Below are 27,050 nucleotides of genomic sequence, written 5' to 3' on the forward strand. Positions count from 1 at the left end.
TTTATTTAGTGAGATGATTCAAAATTGTTGAGAGGAGGTTACAGATGATATAGGCTAGGTAATATAAAGGAAGGATGAGAAGGAGTAGGTTTGGTACTCCATGAAAATATCACACCTCTCACAGATGTTACCTTCGTAAATGACAGAATAATGAAAGCCAGAGTAAACTTAGGGAAGAATAGTTTTACACTACTCCAAGTTTATGCCCCTCAGCAAGGATGCAGTGATGATGAGAAAACAGAGTTCCTGGAAGATCTGGAAGATCAAATATGAGAAGATAATATTATGATAATTAGGGATCTGAATACCAAAAATAACAATGTTTAACTTTTCAGTAAATGATCAATGTTCTTTATTAGCAGTAAGAATTAATGTTTCTAGCCTTGTAACTAATTTAAACATATTCTCGCAAAATATCAGAATGTAACATTACCTCTTCTCTTCATACCCGTAGACTTGAAGCAGAGGGCAGTCCAGCGAGATGTATATCAAGAAGATGATGGCTGCCACGGCAGCTATGAGAACGTTCCACAGCGCAAGGACACGAGGTCGAGGTTGGCTTCTTGAGATGATCAGACCAGAGAGAAGGAGAGTCATACCGACTATGGGAGGCTTCAAAAACCCTGTAATGAACAGTTCAAATTTCATTCTTTGTTATACATTTCAGGGTGAAGACTTTGCACAAGTTTTTATGTACCAATAATGTATTCTATTCTAATCAATGAATCAATCAATCAATCAATCAATCAATCAATCAATCAATCAATCAATCAATCACTACTGATCTGCAGATGGCAAATTCCTTATCAGTTCTTTAATTAGTCTTTTCTTAAATGATTTCAAAGAAGTTGGAAATTTATTGAACATTCCCCTCGGTAAATTATCGCAATCTCTAATTCTTCTTCCTCTAAACAAATATTTGTTCTCTTGAATTCCAACTTTATCATCATATTATGTTTTCAACTCTTATCAAGCTCCATTCAAGCTTATTTGTCTAGTAATGTTATTCCACGTCATCTCTCTTTGCTGACAGTTCGAAACACACCACTTATAATACCAATATAAATGGTCCGTTATTGGACATGATAAATTTTCCAGCTAACTCATTCCTGGTTGCCGGCGTTTCACCCCAGTGTGCTAAGTTGGGCTCATCAGTTGGTAAATAGCACACTTACCAAGATGCATGGCTAGTGCATACCGCGGAGGCCACTGCGTAGGCTACTTGGAGCCACCGGCAGTGCCAATGCACTATGAAAGACTTTGTCTCATTACCAAAAATTGATGCCTGCCTGGCCATCACATGATAAAGATGTTGATCCCACTGCCGGTGGTCTCCAAGTAGCCTACGCAGTGGCCTCCACGGTATGCACTAGCCATGCGTCTTGGTAAGTGTGCTATTTACCAACTGATGAGCCCAACTTAGCACACTGGGCAAAACACTGGCATCCAGAAATGAGTTTGCTGGAAAATTTATAATGTCCAATAATGGACCATTTATATTGGTATTATAAATTTGCTCATTCAGGACAAATATTTCAGGTTCCCTATGGGAATCAACATCTACACACCACTTAGTCGAGCAGCTTGTCTCTTTATTCCCATGTCTTCCCAGCCCAAAGTTTGCATCAATTTCATAACACCACTCTTTTGTTGGAAATACCCAGAACAAATCGTGCTGCTCTCCTTTGTATCTTCTCCAGTTCTTGAATAAAGTATTCCTAGTGAGGGTCCCACACACTAGAACCATACTCTAATTGGGGTCTTACCAGTGACTTAAATGCCCTCTCCTTTCCATCCTTACTCATCATCATCATCATCATCATTTCCCTTTATCCAGCTGTAGCCGGGTAGGGGCAAATATGGTTCCTCTCCACTTTCTTCGGTCTTTCCACCACTCCTCCTCCAACACTGTGTCCCAGTCCAGGTTTCTTTCTACAATGCTGCGTTGGATGGTATCCTTCCATCTCAATCGTGGTCGTCCACGGCCCCTCCTTCCTTGGATTTGCATTTCCATCACCTTTTTTGGCATTCTTTCATCGCTCATTCGCTTTACGTGCCCAAACCATCTTAGTCGGCTCTTCTCTATTCTATCATTCATTTTTTCCACTCCAATTTCTTCCCGGATTTTCTCATTCCTTATTTTGTCTCTTCTACTCTTCTGTATCATACTCCTCAAGAATTTCATTTCGGCTGCCTGTATTCGACTCTCATCCTTCTTTGTCATTGTCCAAGTTTCTGCTCCGTAAGTTGTTATGGGTACGTAATACATCTTGTACATAGTATCCTTTGCTTCCATTGGCACATCTTTGTCCCATAACATATTTCTTACACTATGATAGAAACAACTTCCAGCTTGAATCCTTTTACTAATCTCAGCATCCAGTCGAGCATTCTCCATTAATTCACTCCCCAGGTATTTAAACATTCTGTTAATGTAGTAATGTAGTAAAATAATTTTCTAGCGACAAAAAACAATTATGTATTGAATAGGTGGAAAACAAAAATAAAATTTTATGCAAATTATACACACCACTTAGTCAAGCAGCTTGTCTATTTATCCCCATGTCTTCCCAACCCAAAGCTTGCAGCATTTTCATAACACCACTCTTTTGTTGGAAATATCCAGAACAAATCGCGCTACTCTCCTTTGTATCTTTTCCCGTTCTTGAATAAAGTATTCCTAGTGAGGGTCCCACACACTAGAATCATACTCTAATTAGGGTCTTACCAGTGACTTATAAGCCCTTTGCTTTAGATCCTTACTACAACCCCTAAACACCATGCAGATTGGGTCAAGTAGCTGTGAGCTTGCATTCGGGAGATAAATGAGAACAGCTGCAAGGAAATCACTCATAATCGCTATTCAGTTTGTCATAAGCATCCCAAGCTGTGGTATAGAAAGAACTGGCTATTTCTACATGAAAACGCCTCTGTAAATCAATCTGCATTCATCAAAGAGGAACAGGACATTGTTTTTTCACACCCGCCATTCTCACCTGAACACACACCATGCAATTTCTTTCTTTCTGCTTTTGTAAGCAAAGCGATATGTGCATGGATTTCATTGTCGTTTAATTTTTTTTTCATGGCACAAAGACAGGGTAATGCTCTCATTACTAGGTAAGACCAAACGTGATAGCCTGGAACTTTCAAAATTATCTTTTAACATATTTTTTTATTTTAGTTAATGTTTCTAGCATTCTTATAATTTGCTATTTATTAATAAAACATTGCTTCTTAAAATGTTCATGGCTAGGCTTGACCTTTTTTCATTTATTGAAGAGATGCCCTATGGGAGCACTTGAAGGTTTACTTGTGTTTAATTTTAACAATATCATTGGTAGAATTGTGAAGTCTTTGGAAGTATTGGAAAAGTAAGAGTATGGTGAGTATGGAGAGGGTCCCATACAATGGAACCATACTCTAGTTAGGGTCTTACCAGAGTCTTGTATTCCCTCTCCAGAACCGGAAAATATCCAAAGAAAAGCAGCTCCATTTGTTCTGGGTGATTTCCAAAAAAAAGAGTAGCGTTACACAAATGTTGCAAAGTTTGGGCTGGGAAGACTTGGGAGAAAGGAGATGAAGATAAAGTTGGAATTCAAGAGGACAAATAGGGGCAAATATTTTTCTATAGGAAGGGGAGGTAGCAATTGGAATAACTTATCAAGGAAGATGTTCAATAAATTTGTAATTTCTTTGCAATCATTTACGGAAAGGCTAGGAAAACAACAGATATGGAATCTGCCACCTGGGCAACTGCCCTAAATGCAGATCAGTGGTGATAGAAAGTATTTTATCCAGCACTGGTAAAGCTACTAGTTCTGCTGTAATGAAAATCCATAGCCTGTTTCCAGTTATTCGATCGGGTCAAGAATGGAAAGAATGAAGCCCCCATCTAGCAGCGAGGATAGAAATTGTTCCAGCTGCCGAAGCCTGTCGCACTTCTCTGGGGCAATGATTAATGACTGACAGATGAAATGATATTGGAGTGTTGCTGGAATGAAAGATGACAAGGAAAACCAGAGTACCCGGAGAAAAACCTGTTCCGCCTCTGCTTTGTCCAGCACAAATCTCTCATGGAGTGACCGGGATTTGAGCCACGGAACCCAGCGGTGAGAGGTCGGCGCACTGCCGCCTGAGCCACGGAGGCTATTCTGCTGTAGTAGGTCTGAAAAAGTTATGTTCATGATCATTTGTTTTTTTGCCTTTTCTATTTCCATGTGATGTATTTCAATTACTAGAATGTAATGATTACATTTATTTATTTCTTCTTCTTCTCCTTCTTTTGAATAACCCTTTTGAATACGATGAATCAACTTTGGTTACTTTTCATTGTGTTCGATTTTCTTTGCTTCCAAACTTGCTTCATCCTTCAAGAGTGTAGTTCCTTCTCTTCTTGAGTCCACTTTCTTCTAGTTGTTGGTTTCTTCTGCTCCTGAAATGCTCCCTTTCATTTATTTATTTACTGTATGACTTTTACATGTAGAACTAAAATACTGATTGAAAGACGACAAAAGAATGGTTTTGTTTTTACAATTGGCTTAACGTCACTTCTACACAAATGGGATAGGAAAGGCCTAGGAGTGGAAAAGAAGTGGCTGTGGCCTTAATTAAGGTACAGCCCCAGTATATGCCTGGTGTGAAAATGGGAAACTACAGAAAACCATCTTCAGGGCTGCCGACAGTGGGGTTCCAACCCATTATCTCTCGAATGCAAGCTCACAGCTGCGCGCCCCTAACTGCACAACCAACTCGCCTAGAGGTGACAAAAACCATGATATACAATTATACATAAATACACATGACAAGAAACAACAACATATCTATATTCTGGAGGCCACTGTTTCACAGAAGGTGTGGCCTGAAGAAAGTCCAATGGATCACCTTCGTACGCCCACAGTCTGCATTCAAGTGTGATACATTGTATAGACTGGAAAGGAGCAATACAGTCACACTGTGAGATAGAATTTTGCACTATCTGTGCAAATTCCAGTATTTTTGAGAATCCTATTTATAGCGGACAACGTCCTCCTTGAGAGATGAAGTACTGGAACAGGGCTGTCTTTGCTGAGCAGAGGCCAAAGCAGATGGTCGGTATTGGTAGTCCACTCCCTTTTCCGTTCACTGAACGGATTAAAGTGGTTCTCAGTTAGTTCCTGGGCATACACAATAGGTGGATGTATGCACTTCAGCCTGCCTCCCTGAAGGTCTAGGATTCGTTGAGAATGGGAAGGTCCAGATGAATCCTGATCCTGTCATATTGTCTGACAAGAGCAACTGTTCTCCACAGGTGAGGTGGCATATTGTGGCTGAAGACAAGAAGCCAGTAAGTGGAAGGGTGTCTGATTACACCACTGTTGCTCACATCCACAGGAATTGCCCTGCACGTGTCCCCTGGGTGATGCAAAGCGAGCAACAACATACTGACTGCCAGACTATCTACTGCTGATCTGGCAATACGAGACATGCACAGTTCTTCTAAATTGAAAGGCTCTTTTTAGGGTCCTGTTGTAACCAAGGTTGAGATTTACAAAACACAACTTTATTATTCGCTTCAAATGCAAAATACACTATTTACACAAATAAAAATGAAATTTAACTTGAAGCAAATGAATTAGGAATCTTGAGAAAGAGTCTATCTTTTGTACACTATATACAAGTTTACAGTATTTACATCCACCTCTATCTCGAAAAGATAGTCCTTTATATGAAAAGTCGATAGTCGAAAACTATCAGAAGTACTGACATAAATGTTTTGGAAAGTCCTTCCTTGTTGAGTTCATAAAGGCAAGTTCAATGTTGGAAGAATTCTTACTTGGCGAAACCAAGGGAGCTTGCATTAATTAGGGAAATATAACGGTATGTAATAGTATGACTGGATATGGGCAGCGGAAGAGGAGCGGTGACCAGAGGTGAGACCTCCTACTGCCAGAAATTCAGTCCACCTGGTCGAAGCACATTTTCAAGAGGAGTAGCCTCCGTGCTCGACGTAGGGTGTATTCTGGAGCTGGACACCGGGGCAAGTGGGCATCTGGACAGGCTGGGAGTTCCTCTTTATAGTACACACACGACTGTTCAGGCACGCGCACTGAGGGCTGCGCGTCGAGGCTAGAAGAATGACACTTGGCGCGCGTGTAGCTGGCTGGCGGAGCGAGAAGGGAGCGCCGGACATACAACAGGTCTCATGACAAGAATGATAGGGAACAACATCTAAATCCTACGATTAAACATTGACGGCATTAGTCAATCAAAGATTACAATAATATTTCAAGAAGTAAATTACTAAAAATGTAATTGTTACAAGTAATTCTATTAATTTTGCTCAGTTATCTTCTATACTGGATCCTCCCTGGCTCAGACGGCAGCGCGTCACCCTCTCACCGCTGGATACTGTGGTTCGAATCCCAGTCACTCCATGTGAGATTTGTGCTGGACAAAGCGGAGGCGGGACAGGCTTTTCTCCAGGTACTCCGGTTTTCCCTGTCATCTTTCATTCCAGCAACACTCTCCATTCTCATTTCATAGCATCTATCACTTTGGGAGTGGTGACCCCATTGTACTAATAGCCTATATGATTCATTCATTACATCCCTGACCCGGTCAATGACTAGAAAACAGGTTGTAGGTTTTCGTTTCATTCATTCATTCACCTTCTAAACTCTGCCTATATGTTGTCTTGCACCACAGTGACAACAATATGGTCAGTCCACAGACTTAATGAGTGTACTACTTACATCACGATATATTACCAATTGGACAAATACCACTGTCATGCTTGATGATATTTGTTGTTTAAAGGGGCCTAACAGCTAGGTTATCGACCCCTAATGGTACAAGGTGCAATGAAATTAATATTAAAACTTCAAAATGTATTCACCGACTAGACTCTAAAACGAATGATGATGAAAAAATTATTGTGAAACTAAAAAGTCAGTGGATCAAATTCACAATGCCGTAATTACTGGGATGATACTCATTATTTAAAGGGGTCCAAAATCCAGGTCACACGCCCCTCACAATGGTACTAATCACAGGTAATGTAGGCCCATGGTATGTCACACACAGTGGCATGACTCACAGGTAACACAAAGCGATGATGTCTCACACATAAGGGTACTACTCACAAGGAATGCAGACCCATGGTGTTCCTCACATAGTAGGACTAATCACAGGCGCAGGTATTCCCGTGGTGTTCCTCATGAGTGAAACTAATCACAGGCCACATGGTATACTTATGGTGTTGCTAACATAGTAGTACTAATCATAGGCAATGTAGACCCACAGTGTATCACATTATGGCAAGGCCCACAGGCAACACAAACTCATGGTGTTCCTCACATAATAGTACTACTACTCTCAGGCAACGCAGACCCATGGTGTTCCTCACATAATGGTACTACTATTCTCAGGCAACACAGACCCATGGTGTTCCTCACATAATGGTACTACTACTCTCAGGCAACGCAGACCCATGGTGTTCCTCACATAATGGTGGTACTACTACTCTCAGGCAATGGAGACCCATGGTGTTCCTCACATAATGGTACTACTACTCTCAGGCAATGGAGACCCATGGTGTTCCTCACATAGTGGTACTACTACTCTCAGGCAATGCAGGCCCATGGTGTTTCTCACATAATGGTACTACTACTCTCAGGCAATGCAGACACATGGTGTTCCTCACATAATGGTACTACTACCTCAGGCAACGCAGACCCATGGTGTTCCTCACATAATGGTACTACTACTCTCAGGCAACGCAGACCCATGGTGTTCCTCACATAATGGTACTACTACCTCAGGCAACGCAGACCCATGGTGTTCCTCACATAATGGTACTATTACTCTCAGGCAACGCAGACCCATGGTGTTCCTCACATAATGGTACTACTACCTCAGGCAACACAGACCCATGGTGTTCCTCACATAATGGTACTATTACTCTCAGGCAACGCAGACCCATGGTGTTCCTCACATAATGGTACTACTACTCTCAGGCAACACAGACCCTTGGTGTTCCTCACATAATGGTACTACTACTCTCAGGCAACGCAGACCCATGGTGTTCCTCACATAATGGTACTACTACTCTCAGGCAACACAGACCCATGGTGTTCCTCACATAATGGTACTACTACTCTCAGGCAATGCAGACCCATGGTGTTCCTCATAAACTGGTACTACGCATAATTAACACAGACCCATTCTGAACACAGTGGAACTTACTGGTGGAATACACAAGATGACCATTATCACAAACAACGCCCAGACCCGTAGTGTATCTCACATAATGGTACTGCTCCTATCCAATGTAGACCCGTGGCTTTCCTCGCAAGGTGGTACTAGTCTCAAGAAATGTTGACCCATGGTGTTTTGCACATAATGGTACTAATCACAAGTGTTCTCATGGTTCTAATGTCATCATCCCTTGGTCACCCCTTTTAGTTGCCTCTTATGACAGGCAGGGTATACAGCGGGTGCATTCCACATCTGTGTCCCCCTCCCACGGGGAATTCTGTCATGCTTCACGATGGTAATTTTAGTTTACGAAAGTAAGATATTTACCTGTTGTAATTCTGGATATCCACTGATCTTTGAACACACCTCCAGCATATTCTGGCTTTGGGATATAGTAAACTGATTCCAGGTAACTATCCTCATAACTGCTAAAATTTAGCATGGCGGTGTGCATGCAAATCATGGCCATGATGTTGGACATTATCATTCGGTTGGATATGAGCCTCTTCACAGTGTCACAGAAACCTGAATGAACCAAAAAAAATTATTAAAGCAAATAAACGAGACACAAAAGAAAAAAACAGCTATAGAAACTGGAGTGCACAAAATGGAATGAATGTTTCACATAACAAAAAATGTATATAACAAAAAATCCTTATTCTGGAACACAAAATTGAGACACTACCAAACAGTAGTTAGACCTGAAAATTTATATGCAGCAGAAACACTTTAACTAACAAGAACTGGAGATGGTACAGATGTTGATTTCCATAGGGAACCTGAAATATTTGTTCCGAATGAGTAAATTTATACTGGTATTAGAACTGGAGATCTTGAAAAACTAGAGAAGTTTAAAAGAAGAATTTTGAGAAAAATACTGGGAGCTAAACGATATATTAAATGCAGAATACAGGTTAACACCAAACAAAGAGCTATATTTGATAATTGAAAAACTAACTGACGTAATGAGGAAAAGAAGACTACAATTTTTTGGACATGTTCACAGAATGGATGACAACAGACTAACCAAGCGCATCTTCAACCTTCTGAATAGTTACAAATCAAAACCCACATGGTTCATTGAAACTGAGAAAGATGTGAAAAATGCTGGAATTAAAAGAGATACAATCAAAAACTCACGGCTATGCTGGAAGGAAAAGTTCTGCGTAACAAGGAAAGAGGAAGGCCGAGGAAGAAGTATCTGGATTCTGCGATTGACAGGCTGAATTTGAAAAAATATGTTGACCTGAAACGCTCAGCAGAGGAGACAAATGTGGTTGCAGCGACAAGGCCTTGCCTTTAGGAGATGAATGAAAGAACAATCAAAAGCAGAACACTTTTTAGAGAAGCAGTTCAAAAGGCAGCATTTCAGGAGCGGAAGAAACCAACAACTAGAAGAAAGTGGACTCGAGAAGAGAAGGAATGGCACTCTCGAAGGATAAAGGAAATTTGGAAGCAAAGGAAATGGAACACAATGAAAAGTAACCAAAGTTGATTCATCGTACCCTCCAAATCGGTTATTCGAAAGAAGAAGAAGAAAAGAGTTTACAAAATAAGAAAATAGATATCTCTACTTCACTCTCTCGAATCCAAAGCTTAGAATGGATAATCATAGGTATTAAATTTCATATTATTCTGTACTGAAAGGCAATAAAAATGAAAACCTACAATCTGTTTTCCAGTCATTGACCGGGTCAGGGATGTAATGAATGAATCATGTATAAGCTATCAGTACAATGGGGTCGCCACTCACAAAGTGATTTAATAATGCCTGATAGTTGCTATGAAATGAGAATGGAGAGTGTTGATGGAATGAAAGATGACAGGGAAAACCAGAGTACCCAGAGAAAAACCTGTCCGGCCTGCGCTTTGTCCAGCACAAATCTCACGTGGAGTGACCGGGATTTGAACCACGGTATCCAGCGGTGATAGGCCGATGCGCTGTCGTCCGAGCCACGGAGGCTCTACCGAAAGCAATATAATGGATACATTAAAAAATAATATACAGGATGGCGAAACAACATGAACCTGGAATAAGAGCGTTAGAGGGTTGATCGTTCTGATAAGTAATTTGAAAGAAATAATTCAGTATCTCACACCATTGTATTTCATCAGCTGTTCAAGTGGATCAATCAGATCACTTTGCTGGCGAATTCAAATGGACTTTGCACGGTGGTGTTGCTAAATCTGTACACCCACCAAGATGCTGGCTAGTGCATACCGTGGAGGCCACTGCATAGTTTACTTGGAGCCACCGGCAGTGCCAATGCACTATGAGAGAATTTGTCTCATTACCACTAGCCATGCATCTTGGTGGGTGTGCTAGGTACCAACTGATAAGCCCAACTTAGCACACGGGGGCAAAACGCTGGCAACCAGGAATGAGTTAGCTGGAAATTTATAATGTCCAATAACGGACCAACTATATTGGTATTATAAATGTACTCATTCGGGACAAATATTTCAGGTTCCCTATGGGAATCAACATCTATATCATCTTTGTATTACCTCCATTTGATGTGAACATGGGTAGGACATCCCATTAGAACTTGAAGACGTGATAGGCCAGTTCACTCCAAATATGACCATGATGTTCTTGTACATCAGTGCAAATTGTTGATTAAAAAAATTTAATTTTTGGGAATAGTTTTAGCATAGCATCCACTCAGAGCTCTGACTTGAGTTTAGAATTTATGGCTGATGATGCCTGCAATGTACCATATGCTTAAACTTTAATATAATGATTGTATCATAGTCTTAAAGACTTAAGAAGTATTGATTAGGTGGTTTTCAATAAATTAAATGATAAACACTTTTAATATATCAATTTAGTCTTCGAAAGGCTAATTTTCACACGATACTCATTGCACCTATTTTCAAGTTCCAGGATAGTAGACTGCAGGCTTTTGGCACAACCTGCCATTAAGACCAAGTCGTCAGCATAGGCCAGACTGCTTGCTACATTTCTATCTAACTGAATCTCTCCCTGCCACTTTATACCTTTCAGCAAATGATCCATGTAAACTATGAACAGCAAACAGCTTTGTCTAACCCCTGTAAGTACCCTGAACCAAGAACTCATTCTACCATCAATTCTCACGCCAGGCCAATTTCAACATAAATGCCTTTCATTGATTTTAATATCTATCCTTAATTCCATAGTCTACCAGTATGGCGAATATCTTTCTCCTAGGTACCCTGTCATATGCTTTCTCTAGATCTACGAAACATAAACACAACAGTCTATTCCTCTCGTAACATTTTTCAATTACCTGGCGCAAACTGAAAATTTGATCCTGACAGCCCCTTTGTGGTCTGAAACCACACTGGTTTTCATCCAACTTCCTCTCAACCACTTATCGCACCCTCCCTTCCAAGATGCCAGCAAATACTTTGCCTGGTATACTAATCAATGAGATACCTCAATAGTTGTTGCAATCCTTCCTGTTCTCTTGCTTATAGATAGGTGCAATTACTGCTTTTGTCCAATCTGAAGGTACCTTACCAACACTCCATGCTAATCTTACTACTCTATGAAGCCATTTCATCCCTGTCTTCCCTCTATACTTCACCATTTCTGGTCTAATTTCATCTATTCCTGCTGCTTTATGACAATGGAGTTTATTTACCATCCTTTCCACTTCCCCAAGTGTAATTTCACCAACTTCATTTTCCTCCTCCCCATGAGCTTGGCTGTTTGCAACACCTCCAGGATGATTTCCTTTTACATTGAGAAGATTTTCCAAATATTCCCTCCACCTGTCCAGTGATTCCCTGGGATCTATTATGAGTTTACCTGAATTACCCTCAACACTGTTCATTTCCTTTTTCCCTCCCTTCCTAATATTCTTTATTACTGTCCAGAAATGTTTCCCTGCTGCTTGACCTAGTCTTTCCACAGCTTCTTTTTGGATTCAACAACTATTTATTTCGCTCTGTTTCTTTCATCTACGAACAATTCCCTATCTGCATCAGCTCTTGTTTGCAGCCATTTCTGATGAGCCTTCTTTTTACATTTACAAGCTGCTCTCACTTCATCTTTCCACCAAGATGTTTGCTTTGAAGAAGAAGAAACAAGAGTATTAATAATTAATGCAAAGGGTCAAATCAAAATGCATAATAGAGAAGAAATATGAAAAAGAACACATAATAGAATAAACACAGTGACAGGTCGATGTGGAAAGAGGGAGGAACAAGAGGAGAAAAGGATGAACAAGAAAACACTGAGGAATAAGGACTATCCCACATCTTCGTACACTGCTGCCTTTAGTACGTTACCTCTTCACGAACCCTAGTTTTTCTATGTTAATCTCTTCTCAGCCCCCGACAAGCTTCTTTCTGCTTCCCAGTTTCTTCACAAGCACAGAATTCAACACTCACTGTGCGCTCATATTGACAAATGTTCAGTAGGATAAGCAAATAAGAAGAAAGCCAGATAAACAAAGGGACAATCTATAAATGAATTGATTTTTGACACTTGTTTGTTCCTTTGCATTAATTATATTGACCTATTCAGATCCTTCTCTCCTTTTGGATCTGTCCTGTTTTCCTAAGGTCTACTAAAGACAATCACTACGCTCTCTCCACAGCAGGTGTCTACAAGATACCATGCAGCTGCGGCCAGGTATATATAGGCACTAAAAAAACGCAGATTCGCCACAAGACTGAAGGAGCACAACAAGCACAGCCAGCTGGGATAAGCAGAAAGGTCAGTGTTCTCCCCAGAAATGTTTGTTGACCGGGTGGCAGGAATGAGTAGCCGGGCGGGGTAAACTACGTAAAAAATAAAATTTCAATAATATCAGGTAGTAAACTTCAACTGTATAACTGAACGATTTTAGTGTTATTATCACGAAGAAGGCATAACAGAGTATTTCAAACTTCTAGTGTTCCACATCTCGTTCATAATCATGTAACACTGGGGCTTACCACTCGGTTGTTATGGGGTGCCATACGGGTTTGAAGCGGCATGCGGAATCGAGTGCTCACACGTGATTCCAAGCTACTCCAGACACCGCTCGCACACAACACTACGTGATAGTCAAGCTAAACACTTAAACTCCAATCTAACTGATGCAATAATACTGATAATAATGAAGATTTATCATTTAAATAAATTTGATTACCGTAGTTTTACTTTGGAGTACCCAAAGACTCAAATATATATATTAATACTATGTAACTAGCACACATCTAGGTTATGTTAGTTGGGCTGCCTGTAAAAACAGCACTGCGGTGCCCCCATTAAAAAGGTCCTAGGGCGAACACTGAAGATCATCAGTCTCTGAACACTCGCTGCTAGCAGGCCATGACATACAGTACAGCGACACCAAAGTACTGTCAAAGCTACAAAGGGAAGCCACTGAAATCCTCGAGCACTCCAACAGCTTCAACTGTAAGAAGGAATCTGAACGGGTAAACAAAGCCTGGTTTCCAGTCCGGAAAGCCTTAAATCCTGGAGGACACGATGGCCGCAGCAGATCAGAAAAAGCAACGAGTGATCAGTAGCCTGTCTCCGCTAAAGCAGATTGGGTACATCGGGCTCCTTAATGCTTCAAACATCGGCCGGAGAACAGCCAGTCAGCAACTGCCCCTCCAACATGGCAGGCCAATAGGCGTGCAGCGCACCATAGCCTGCACTATATAATGAGGCGGAATTACAATACCACTTCAATCCACTATGAGCTTCGCTGCTATCAAAGTCAATCGGAACCCTTGATAATGATATAGATAATATAGATACTGATTCCCATAGGGAACATGAAATATCTGTCCCGAATGAGTAAATTTATAATACCAATATAAATGGTCCATTATTGGACATTATAAATTTTCTAGCTAACTCATTCCTGGTTGCCAGCATTGATAATGCCGAATGAAGTCTTTGGTGAAACATCGGGACGATCACATCCTCCTCGACCATAGCTTACAAACCCGGAAAACACTGACATGATTTGTAACGCCGGCTGTGAAAGCCTGAACTGCTATATGTTTTCTCTAGTCTTTCCTCATCTGTATTCTTTATGCCTCTTCCATTTTCCTTTTCTTTCAAATTCATCAGGTAAATTATTACAGAGCCTTAAACAAAAGCCTCTCACCTAGGCTAGGCGGGTCCATTATATACTCTCTCTGTTCTGAAATGTGAACGTGGCTTTGTTCAGGTATCGAGGTGTGAGTTCGAGCCAGATCCAGGATAGAAGCAGCTGCCTCCTTAACAGCCATGGAGGGCAAACGCTGCGGGAACATTGCAGTGAAGAATGCTGTGATCATCATGAGGGAAGACAAGACCGGCCAGCCTGAAACATACAAGAAGGAAGCAGAGAGCATTTGAATTAGTCACTGCTAAAATTTACTAAATCATATTTTCCTGTATTGAGATAATTTTTAAATAAATCCTTTTCTTGCTTAATTGTAAAGATTTGTTACTGTCCTGTATAAACATTACTCACTATAATAATACTGTTCCAAAAGGATTTATTTATTTCGTATGGCAAAAATAAGGATACGCAGGAAACATACAACAACCTCATATAAAATATTTACATGTCAAACTGAAAGTAATATTTGGTTTGTTAAAATACAATGTCCAGTGTACGCAGCCAGGTCACTACTTCTTCAGTGGCACTATGTATTTCCTGGATAGATCGATGGAACCTTCTTTTTGGACACTCCATAGCGACGTGCTGGATGGTCTGAGGCACGTTATCACAGTCACACAGTGGACTCATAGTTTTTCCCCATTTGAAGAGCCAGAATTTACATCTTCAATGATTTGTCTTGATCTCTTTAAAAGTCTCCATTCCTTTCTCGGTAAGTTGAAACCAGGCGGAGTTCTGCATGGATTATTGACTTTACAATGGCGAAAAATGAGAGTATCCTCCTATTCAATACATCATATATTCTGTCATTAGACGGAGCAAACAAATTCAAACATGTTTCGGCTCACTTGAGTCATCTTCAGTGAAAAAATTAGGGGGGTTGGAATAATTTACATAATATAAGTTGAAAAAATGCTAAAAAACATAATGAAAGAGCAAATGAAAAAACAAATGCATATTGATGTAAATATTGTATATTTGTGCTAATTTTGTTTCCGTCTAGGCTCTCTTTTGTTTGTTTTTTCATTTGCTCTTTCATTATGTTTTTTAGCATTTTTTCAACTTATATTATGTAAATTATTCCAACCCCCCTAATTTTTTCACTGAAGATGGCTCAAGCAAGCCGAAACATGTTTGAATTTGTTTGCTCCGTCTAATGACGGAATATATGATGTATTGAATAGGAGGATACTCTCATTTTTCGCCATTGTAAAGTGAAAACCGTCAATACGGAATGATTCTAATATCTTGTAATGGATTATTGATTAAACCCAGGTGGTGGGGTTTGATGAGTTCCATTCTTCATGCCAGGCTTGATCAGCATCGAAATGTGAGTTGATGAGCTTCTCACCAAGCATTCATGATGGGTTCCTGGATTTCAACCTCTGTCGTACCTGAAGTTTGCAGTCCTGATGTAAGGACAATTGAGGATCACTGTGACATTTTTGCCATTCATTTAGCAGAGCTGCTTCTCTTCGTATGTGAGGGGGATGGATGTTGGATAACACTGGCAGGCATTTCAGAGGTGTTGATTGAGTCATTCAGCTGGACATCAACTTTTGCAGTATGTGCACTGTTAAGCCATACAGGGCAGCAGTATTCTACAACTGGGTAGACCAAGGCAAGGGCTGATGCTCGCAGAACTGTTGCGTCTGCTCCCCAGCCAGTTCCACTGAGCTTGTGCAAGATGTTATTCCTTGTTTTTATCTCTGCAGTGGTATTTAAAAGGTGTTGTTTATACGACAGTGTCCGGTCTGTTGTGATGCCCAGATATTTTGGGCAAGGATTATATTTTAGTTGCTGGCCTTTGAATTCCACTTGGGGTACATAGTTGGCTCTTCAACTATCTACATGAAAGCAGCTCACTTCAGTTTTGTTCAGGTTAGGTTTAAGTCTCCAGGTGCTGAAATATTTGTTCAAGTTGTGAAGATTCTTGGTGAGTGCAGTTTCTGCTGTTTTAAAATCATTGGACTGGGTGGTCAGAGCTATGTCATCTGCATATATGAACTTCCGAGAAACAGCTGCTGGAAGATCTGTCGTGTAGATGCTAAAGAGTAGTGGAGCGAGAACTGATCCTTGTGGTAGATCGTTTAGTACGTAAGGCTTGCTTACATTGCCATTTAGATGTACTTCAAATACTCTATTGCATAACATGTTGTTGAGAAGTGTCGCGAGGGTTTTACAAGGAATAATCTTTAAGAATTTCAGGATGTATTTAGTTAGTTGTCTTTCTTGAATTTGGAGAGAAAGAAGCAACATTTTCCCAACTTGGTTCCTTTTTTAACAACTACAAATTTAGCAAGTAGAAATTTATTTTTTATTTCAAATGAAGAAATTTATACTTGCCGTTTATGCACATCACTGTATTTTCAACACAAGGCTGTTAATGGACATATAAAAACACAGAAGGCAGCAAGTCTGTGACTTAATTCTCTTTAACATTGAACTTTTTTTCTATATCAAAATGATGCTTACCTAAAAAACATAACTCATGTACGAAGCCTACCCTATTTTCTTCAATACAAAAGATCCTATGGTCGGAAACCTTACACTTACCCAGCCACCAGGCACCGTTCAGTTCTTTCCCAGACACCAAGTTCCCAGATGAAGCACCGCTGAGCGCTGAACACCAGTACGCCAGAACCTGCCCTACTTTTGGGCCAAGCTGAGTTGCACACAGCACTGCTCCTGAAGCACAGTTACAATAATAACAAATTTATATAGCACAATAATACTATTGTACAGTTAATGGAGGCTATCAGTGCCAGTAGCGGTGATTGGGAATTAAAAGTGCCAGGGGGGAATATACAGACGACAAACCTGGGTTTGTGGGATATAGTGGACGGAAGTGGGGGAGGGAAGTTATAAACATCAAAACTAAAGGAGGCCACAAAATGGCTTTTTTTTTTTATGTTCTCTCAGCGAATTTCAACAGAGAGGTAAAGGACTGACAGTTTGTCAACTTAACTGCGATAATAATAGTTTTTTGAGATTTTGATTCAATACTACTTTCACCAAAGGAACAATATTACATATGTATTACTATTAAATAGAAATACAATTAAAATCATTTACAGTAGTATTTGACTATAGGCCTACACTAAAAAAAAAATACGGGCACTAACGAGTCTGCCAGACTGATGAATGCACGCATGATGAATCATACCTCAGTGTCTTTGACCTTAGCAAAAAAATATAGCCTTAGTATCCTTCCTCATAGCATAGGCAAAGTCTCCACTATTTGCTGTGGTGCTATACAAATCGGTTAGCCGGGACGAAGGACACTGTGTGCATTTCCGCTAATAATTTTGGTAATGATTAAAGAAAAGAATGATCTGATAAGACAACAGGGCTTGTCCAAATGGCTTTTGTTTATAATTCCTACTTTCAGCCAGCTAAAATAGAATAAAAATGGAGTATTTTCTCCCAAATTTGATCATGACAATGATGATGATGATGATGATGAGGATGATGATGGTTTAAAGGGGCCTAACATCTAATGTCTACGGCCCTCTCCAAAAAGAGTGTGTGTGGGGGGGGAGGGGGGGGGCAAATGCTCCCCCTCGCCCCCACTAATCGCCACTACTGATCAGTGCAATAGAAGAAGTGAGATAGCAGCTTAAAATAGCCCTTTATGGCACTGGAATTTGGTGCACAAACATGTTGTCATACTACCACATTGTGAATGGCTTTGGCCACTGTAGACAGTGATTTGAGGTCACAAAGGGATATTATTTTTTTTTGCTAAGGGCTTTACGTCGCACCGACACAGATAGGTCTTATGGCGACGATGGGATGGGAAAGGCCTAGGAGTTGGAAGGAAGCGGCCGTGGCCTTAATTAAGGAACAGCCCCAGCATTTGCCTGGTGTGAAAATGGGAAACCACGGAAAACCATCTTCAGGGCTGCCGATAGTGGGATTCGAACCTACTATCTCCCGGATGCAAGCTCACAGCCGCGCGCCTCTACGCGCACGGCCAACTCGCCCGGTAGGGATATTATTAGCCAATATTGTACTTCATCTAAAAATGCTGGTTAGGCCATCATTGCTCTGATAGCCTTGTATAGAGAATAGAATAAATCAACTTTTTGTTATTAATTTATTGTATGAACCATCTCTAGATACAAAATTGTCTATCTGTCTGTAATTAACCTGATACTTGGTTTTTATACCAGACAGGACGAACACAGGGCCTGGTAAAAATAACTCCCAAAAATGTTAAACGTAGAAGACAAAGCAATGCTAGAAGATATTCAAAAATGTATTTTACAGTTTAAAAGAGCAGTGTTTGCCATTACCTCACATACTTTGTGGTTTTCATTAGTAGACCTGAGCAGCAGACATAACTTTCACATTTGCCCCCGCTGTTTCTCAGACATTAGCGGTGACGCATGCGGCAGGATTATGGCCTTGCATAGCACGTGCCCTACTATATCAGTTGCTATTATGGCATGGAATGGAGAGCATCGTGGGTTTGTGATTGAGACTTTCTTCAAAATGCTGACTCTTTTATCACAACACATGTGTATTTTGCAGACATTTCAAGATAAGTCGACATGCTAAAGTTCCTGACGGGGAACCCAATTTATTATAGGTTACCAATTTAAAAAGAATGGGTTCGACTTTAAAAATGAAGCCACCTGCTAGGCCCCATAATGTTCGAACACAACAGAGAATCCAAGCAGTGAGATAAGCTGTTACAAAATCTTCTCAAACTCTCGTTCATAGGCATGCAGTTGCTATGGGACTAACGGATTGCACAATAAGGAGAATTTTCCACACAGTGATGTAGTTCCATCCTTAAACAACAGTGTGGATGCAGAGACTTGGTGAACTTGATTATACCAACTGCAGAGCAATGTGTGAAACTATCTTGGAAACTGTTCCAGCTGATGCCAGTCAACTGTCAAGTGACGAAGTTCACTTTCATCTGCCGTGGTATGCAAATAAAGGATGTTTTTTGCACCAGGCCAAAACCAATCTTTGGCAGCTCCATCAGTAACGTCTCCGTAACAAACATGTTACTGTCTAGTACGCTCTTCAAAGACATAAGCTTCATTATTGTTTCCATATTGAACTGAGATCACAGAGATAAGTTATTTATAAAGTTCAACCTTTCAATACAAATTACGTGTTGTGTAGATGTTATTTACAACATTTATTTAATCAATAATGTCTAAGCGGACTGATAGACTGTTGTGCAGAGATTTGAATGCAACTGTTAATATGGCTTGTCGTGCATTGGCACATGGACGGATTTCAATCAATCAATCAATCAATCAATCAATCCTGATCTGCATTTAGGGCAGTCGCCCAGGTGGCAGATTCCCTATCTGTTGTTTTCCTAGCCTTTTCTTAAATGATTGCAAAGAAATTGGAAATTTATTGAACATCTTCCTTAGTAAGTTATTCCATTCCCTAACTCCTCTTCCTATAAACGAATATTTGCCCCAATTTGTCCTCTTGAATTCCAACTTCATCTTCATTGTGATCTTTCCTACTTTTAAAGACACCATCCAAACTTATTCGTCTACTGATGTCCTCTCACGCCATCTCTCCACTGACAGCTCGGAACATACCACTTAGTCGAGCAGCTCGTCTCCTTTCTCCCAAGTCTTCCCAGCCCAAACTTTGCAACATTTTTGTAACGCTACTCTTTTGTCAAGTTCTTGAGGTTTTATTTGACACATGGTGTAAATAGGTGGTTTTTAAGACTTTTGTACTTTGATAATATGTCAGGAGATTCTATTAATCTTTGATTGGTAAGAAAACCATGTACATATCTCTATTATTGTCAATCCTTTAAAAAAAATAGAGATATGTACATGGTTTTCTTACGAATCAAAGATTAATAGAATGTTCTGACATATTATCAAAGTACAAAAGTCTTAAAAAACACCTATTTACACCATGTGTCAAATAAAACCTCAAGAACTTGACAAAAGAGTAGCGTTACAAAAATGTTGCAAAGTTTGGGCTGGGAAGACTTGGGAGAAAGGAGACGAGCTGCTCGACTAAGTGGTATGTTCCGAGCTGTCAGTGGAGAGATGGCGTGAGAGGACATCAGTAGATGAATAAGTTTGGATTGTGTCTTTAAAAGTAGGAAAGATCACAATATGAAAATAAAGTTGGAATTCAAGAGGACAAATTGGGGCAAATATTATTGACAATAACTTCTGAGCATTACATAGGCTAAGAGTGCTACAAAACCTTCCTGCAGCCGAAACTCAACAAAGGTGCCGTGTGAGTCAGGGGTGGTAGATTAACACCCACGGTACCCCCTTTTTGTCATAAGAGGTGGATAAAATGGGCCCCAGGGGATTTTAAATTGGGAGTGTGGGTTGGCGACCATGAGGCCATTAGCTGGGTCCTTGCAGTGCTTCCACTTACTTGCGCTGGGCTCCTCACTTTCATCTATCCTACCCGACCTCGCTTGGTCAACTCTTGTTCTTTCCTAACCTTGATAGTATTAGGTTGGTGAGGTCTAGGGAGTCTTTCAGTTTCACGCCCTTCGTGGCCCTTGTCTTTCTTTGGCCGATACCTCCATTTTTTGAAATGTCGAATCCCTTCCATTTTTCCCTGATTTATATAGAAAATGGTTGCCTAGTTGTACTTCCTCTTAACCCAATAATCATCACCACTACCACCTTAAATAAGTTAAGCCAGAGAAGATTAAAAATAATTTGTCTGGGAACCTCATTCCAAAATCCTGTGTAGACATCCTCTCCACAGTCCCCTCTTTAAAAAAATCATTCCAAAATAAAACAGTTTTTACTTACCTATCAAGGAAGGGCTGTCCACTTTTTCAGTGTTATCGTCCAAATATGTGATGCCATGAGAGAGGAAAGAAACAAGACCAACACCAGCACCCACTTGAGCCACCACGAGCACGACCATGGTGAACATATACGTATCAGCCTCCTCAGAGCCAGGACTGCTGCCTTTAGATCCCGTACATAACCACTCTGCCACCGAAAAGCACAATAGGAAAGAGAGGCAAATTACTGACCACATTCTGCAAGCATTTTTACAGTAAATTATTTTCTGTTTTTTTTAAGCAGATATGTTTTAGGGATGGAAGTCTATCTTCAATTAGCATAAACAATTTAGCATCACAAGATATAAACTTTATATTATCTGTATTGACAGAGCCCGCCTGGTGGCCATGATCGTTAAGGCGCTGAAGTCTAAAAACGGTCTAACACCGAGGTTAGCCGGTTCGAGTCCCGTTGGTCGAAAAAATTTTCACCATCAGAATGTTGGCCGGCAGGGTAGGGGAGGTGGTGGTATACAATTTCTAATCACTAGATTGCGTGCCAAAAGCCTGGATTAAATTCCAAACCTCTCCGCGGTGCTCATATGGAGTGAGGGCATATGACGCTGTTGATGGTGATTCGTCCGTCGGATGGGACGTTAAGCCTTGAGCAGACCCCTTGGTGCTATTCGACAGGAGTAGGCTATGTGCCGGCACCGGGTTTCACCCTCTCCCTACTATCATATATCACGTCATTCATTTCATCTCTCATTAACTCCTCTGATGAGGTTGACGTCAGGAAGGGCATCCGGTCATTAAAAAAATCCGCCACGACAAATTCATCTCACCTCATACCCGACCCCGTAGGGAAACGGGACAAGGGTTGGACAAACATTATCTGTAGTGACAGAACTCTTATATAAAATGTATTAATTTTCAAAACTATTGTCTTGTTCAATAAGATAAAATATTTTTGCACTTAAAATCTATACATATTCCGGCCCTATACTTTGGGCCATCTTCAGTAAAAACAATAGATACAAATACTATGGCATGATCATTAAAATTGCAAAATTCATCCACTGACCAGAATTCAAAATGTGATGATAAATGGATGAATATGAATTCAACACAATCAGCGGATCCAACTCACAATACTGAAAGTTAAAATAATTCCAAAATCCATCCACTGACTAGAATTCAAAAAGACGACGATGAACAATGATTATGAACTTAAAACAATCAGTGGATCCGACCCGTAATGGCCCCAACTTCCCATAAAATAACTTCAAACAATGGTATAAACAGGACAAAGGACTGCTTCCAAAGCAAAATCCTAAATCAATGATGCTTGCTGTCTAAAGGAGTCCAAAATCCAGGTCACTGGCCCCTCATAATGGTACTAATTGCTGGTAAAGTAAAACCATGGTGTTTCTCATGTAGCGGTACTAATCACATGAACGTAGACTCACGTTTTTCCTCACATAGCGGTACTAACCACAGGAGCCACCCCGAACCGTGGTGTTCCTTACATAGTGGTTCTAATCGCAAGTAAAGTCAATCCATGGTCTTCCTCATGTGATAGTACTAATCATAGGTAATATCATGGTTCAAGATCTATCATCCCTTGGTCGCCCGTTTTATGCACCTCTTATGACAGGCAGTGGATACTATGAGTGAATTCTTCATCTGCGTCCCCCACCCACAGAGGGTTGCAAGTAAACTGTGAAGTGAGTTGATGCTCAAGTTAACAATACTTAGTTTGCACTGATTCAGTATAAGGAGCTCATCATTCGACTGGAAAATGGGGAACACTTTAATTATTTACAATACATACTCATTGGCCGACTTATATTCATACTGACAGCTAACCATATCCTTTTTACAAGGGTTGCATTCTACAGCAGAACACGTTCCCAGTAAAGACACATAAATTAAAGTTTCCTAACGGACTCCAAGAAATCTTTTTTAACTAGTGTAGAGGTAAACATCGCCCCAACCTGATCTATATAAGCACAGAGTTGGAGGAAAGAGGAAATCCTGGCTATAGTTGTATTCACCATGAAGAACTTTTATGGATTTAAAACTTCCCTCCGTTTCCAGAAGCATGACAGACAGAACAACATTTAACAGTATTCACAAGTTTAAAGTATTCCTCCAGCCAACCAATAGTTGTGTTAAATACAGTTGGACTCACACCTGTTACAACTAAATTTGTCCAAGTTTGTAGCTATTAACATTTAAAATATAGATTTTCATTGCATTTGTTGATTGTATTTTATCCCAAATTTTTGTATCACTGTTTTTGTATACGTCTTTCATCTTTAGCTGATGATGACTTCTACGCTAGGTCGAAACATGACCTATGTAGCTTTTTAGACAGACCATTTATCAAATTAAAAACATGTATTGAACAGGTGGACTTTATACAATGACATTATTTTAGAATTCTATCTTAGATAACTAGAGCTGTGAATTTAATCGATTAATCAAAACGATAAACCGATTAATCTAAACGTCCAATTAACCGATCGATGTGCTTTAACCAATTAAAATTACAGTGTGGTGAAGAAAAAATAACTGTTTTGCGTAGCACAAAACCTGTGTCGAGTATTATTGTTTGTCATTTGGTGTGCAAGCCTCAGCTATTATATGATTGACAGGTCATTAAAGTAAGCTGATGCTCACGTCTTTTTTTTTTTTTTTTTTTTTTTTTGCTAGTTGCTTTACGTCGCACCGACACAGATAGGTCTTATGGCGACGATGGGACGGGAAAGGGCTAGGAGTTGGAAGGAAGCGGCCGTGGCCTTAATTAAGGTACAGCCCCAGCATTTGCCTGGTGTGAAAATGGGAAACCACGGAAAACCATTTTCAGGGCTGCCGGCAGTGGGGTTCGAACCTACTACCTCCCGAATACTGGATACTGGCCGCACTTAAGCGACTGCAGCTATCGAGCTCGGTACTCATGTCTTTCTTTCAGAAAGGTAAAAGCAATAATACCTCATTAATTACTTTCTTCTAAAAAACGAGGGTTATGACGATTGCTTTTACAAACTATTGGAGAGGAAATACCAGACTGGCTACTGTAGTATATTTGCAGACCTTTACAAAACACAGCCAGGCAGCTGTGCAATGGCAAAAAATACATTCAGTCTACGGTAACTACCACATTTTGCACGCATAGCAAAAATATTGCTTTGCATTCCAGCTATTTATTTCAGTTCCTAGTGACAGTGTGTTCAGTGATGCTGGAAATATTATTAGTAAGAGAAGGGGGCTCTTAGTTCTGAACATGTCAAACATACTGACATGTCTGAAGTCCTGGAGCAAAGAGGTATGACTGTAAGAAATTGTCAACTTCACAATTTCAAATTTTTGTACCATTAAATTACAATATTGAAAAAAATTAAAATATTAACTTAACTGCTTTTTTTTATTACTTGCATGCCACCAATACAATTAAAATTTAAAGTACAGCGAGACCTCGGAATGTGAGTAACTTGGTCTACGAGTGTTTTGCAAGACGAGCAAACATTTTAAATAAATTGTAACTTGATAAGCGAGTGAGGTTCCGCAATACGAGCGTCACGTGGGCCTACGTTTTCCCCTCCCCTGTTTGTTTGTTGAATGGATGAACGAGGTCTTTGGTCCTGCAGTGAAGAAATATCTTTCAGAAAATAATCTGCTGCTCGAAGTCTTGCTGGTCATGGACAATGATCCTGTTCATCCTCCAGGCCTTGAGGCCTTGAGGCCTTGAGGACGACTTATTGGAGGAATTCAAGTTCGTTAAGGTTAAGTTCCTTCCTCCCAATACTACTCCACTACTCCAGCCTATGAATCAGCAAGTCATTTCGAACTTCAAGAAGCTAGACACCAAAGCACTATTTCAGTGATGCTTCGAAGTGACCGAAAGAACAAACCTTTCCCTCCAAGAGTTTTAGAGAAATCATTTCCACATCGTGAACTGCCTGAAGATCATCGATAAAGCCTGGGATGGGGTCACCAAGAGAACACTCGCTTCCGCTTGGGGAAAGCTGTGGCCTGACTGTGTTCTTGGATGTGACTTTGAGGGGATTGTTGGTGACAATGAGCCACTGATTGTCGATGAAATTGTGTCCTTGGGGAAGAGCACGGGGCTGGAATGACCTGGACATTCAAGAGCTGGTGGAAGAACATTGCGATGAACTCAGCACCAACGAACTGACGGACCTACATCGCGAACAACAGGAGGAGGTTATGGAGATCTCGTCCGAGGAAGAGGAGGAGAAAAAGTTAATGGAATCTCTCACTTCAACTGAGATTCGGGAGAAGTGCAAAATTTTGTAGAGAAACACCACCCAAATAAGGCTGTAGCAGTGCGAGATATGAATTAGTTCATTAACAATGCAATGTCACATTTTCGTAAAATCCTCAAAAAGAGGCAAAAGCAACAGTCACTGGACAGGTTCCTCGTTAAAGTTACACGAAAATAAAACAATTTCACTGAGCCAACAGACACTAATGATTCCGCTACTGAAATTCGTGCTACACAGTAACTCTTCTCATGTCCTCTTTCATCTCCCTCACACCAACAATGATTCTATTGAAAGGAAAAGTGCACGTAAATTTGTTTTGCGTTGTATTTTGTTTTAGAAATGGCATGCGAATAAATATTTTTGGGTTTTGCACGAATCATCCGTGTTTCAATTGTTTCTTATGGGAAAACTTGCTTTGATATACGAGCGCTTTGGATTACAACCATGTTGCTGGAACGAATTATGCTTGCAATCCAAGGTTCCACTGTATGTCTTCTTTATAGCATATCGAATTACAAAAATGTTTTATGCCAGGTGTTTTTCTTAAAGCTATAATGTGTGAAACTGATTAAAATTCGATTAATCAAAAAAAATTGAAACTGACGGTACTGTCATTTGAGCAACGCAAGGCCGTATTGAAGGGGTACGGGAAGTAGGAAAACAGAATGGAGATATACCGGCAACGGCGTAATGTGTACAGAACTCAACCACCAACATGTACAACAAATTTATCGCACTCAAAATAAATTTGAAACTGACGGTACTGTTCAGGTTGTGCATAAGGAAAGGTCTGGCCGAAAATTTATAATGTCCAATAACGGACCATTTATATTGGTATTATAATCAAAATCATTCGGTTAACCGATCAAAATTTTTAATTTTTAGGCTTCCGGCTTCAAGAAGCCTATGCACTGGCCTCCACGGTATGCACTAGCCATGCGTCTTGGTAGGTGTGCTGGGTACCAACTGACGAGCCCAACCTAGCACACGAGGGTGAAATGCTGGCAACCTGGAATGAGTTAGCTGGAAAATTTATAATGTCCAATAACGGACCATTTATATTGGTATATAAATTTACTCATTCGGGACAAATATTTCAGATTCCCTATGGGAATCAACATCTATATCACCAAAATTTTTAATCGATCGACAGACCTATTTTTAACCCATCATTACTAGCAGAGAAAAAGGAGGACAAGATAAGTTCCAGATTTCAAGTTCCTAACTATTTAAACAGAAATTAACAGAAATATTCATTACTAAATAGTTGAGTGTGATTTGATACAGTCTGATGATATTCTTTCAAGAACAACCAGGTCATTCTGTATTAATTAAGTTGTTGTTTTTACAGGTGTTTTCTCTTTCAATAGTTCATAAATATACAGAGCGGTCCATAAAATTGTAGACACTCTTTGATAGTTAATATCTTTGGAAGAAAATGACATCGTTGCAATTTTTGCATGGTAGCGTAGTCCATTGTTTTCTCAACAGACGATGAAGGTCACGTGAATAGTGCAACAATCTTGGCACGCGTTTTCCAGCAGATGACAGTGCTGCAATGAATGAAATAAGACAAGTTGTCCATTTCATGACCGTATCGATGTTTAATCAAGAAGTAAGTATAAATAACCACCTAATCGATTCTTTATTAATGCCTCAGGCAAA

At 40.2% G+C, this 27,050-nt stretch overlaps 1 protein-coding gene across 1 annotated transcript in view; it reads right to left on the reverse strand.

The window, feature by feature from the left end:
• The window catches only part of LOC136882403 (solute carrier organic anion transporter family member 74D), a 61,151-nt gene that overhangs the window by 15,039 nt on the left and 19,062 nt on the right, over nt 1-27,050 (reverse strand). Inside the window, exons 4-8 of the mRNA XM_067155031.2 lie at nt 21,116-21,301; nt 16,893-17,024; nt 14,337-14,534; nt 8,566-8,763; nt 434-623 (exon numbers count right to left, since the gene is read on the reverse strand). Coding sequence (XP_067011132.2) covers nt 434-623; nt 8,566-8,763; nt 14,337-14,534; nt 16,893-17,024; nt 21,116-21,301 — 904 coding nt within the window. The remainder of the gene's footprint in view (nt 1-433; nt 624-8,565; nt 8,764-14,336; nt 14,535-16,892; nt 17,025-21,115; nt 21,302-27,050) is intronic.

Source organism: Anabrus simplex, chromosome 10 (assembly GCF_040414725.1).
Source record: "Anabrus simplex isolate iqAnaSimp1 chromosome 10, ASM4041472v1, whole genome shotgun sequence".
Classification (NCBI taxonomy): Eukaryota; Metazoa; Arthropoda; class Insecta; order Orthoptera; family Tettigoniidae; genus Anabrus; species Anabrus simplex.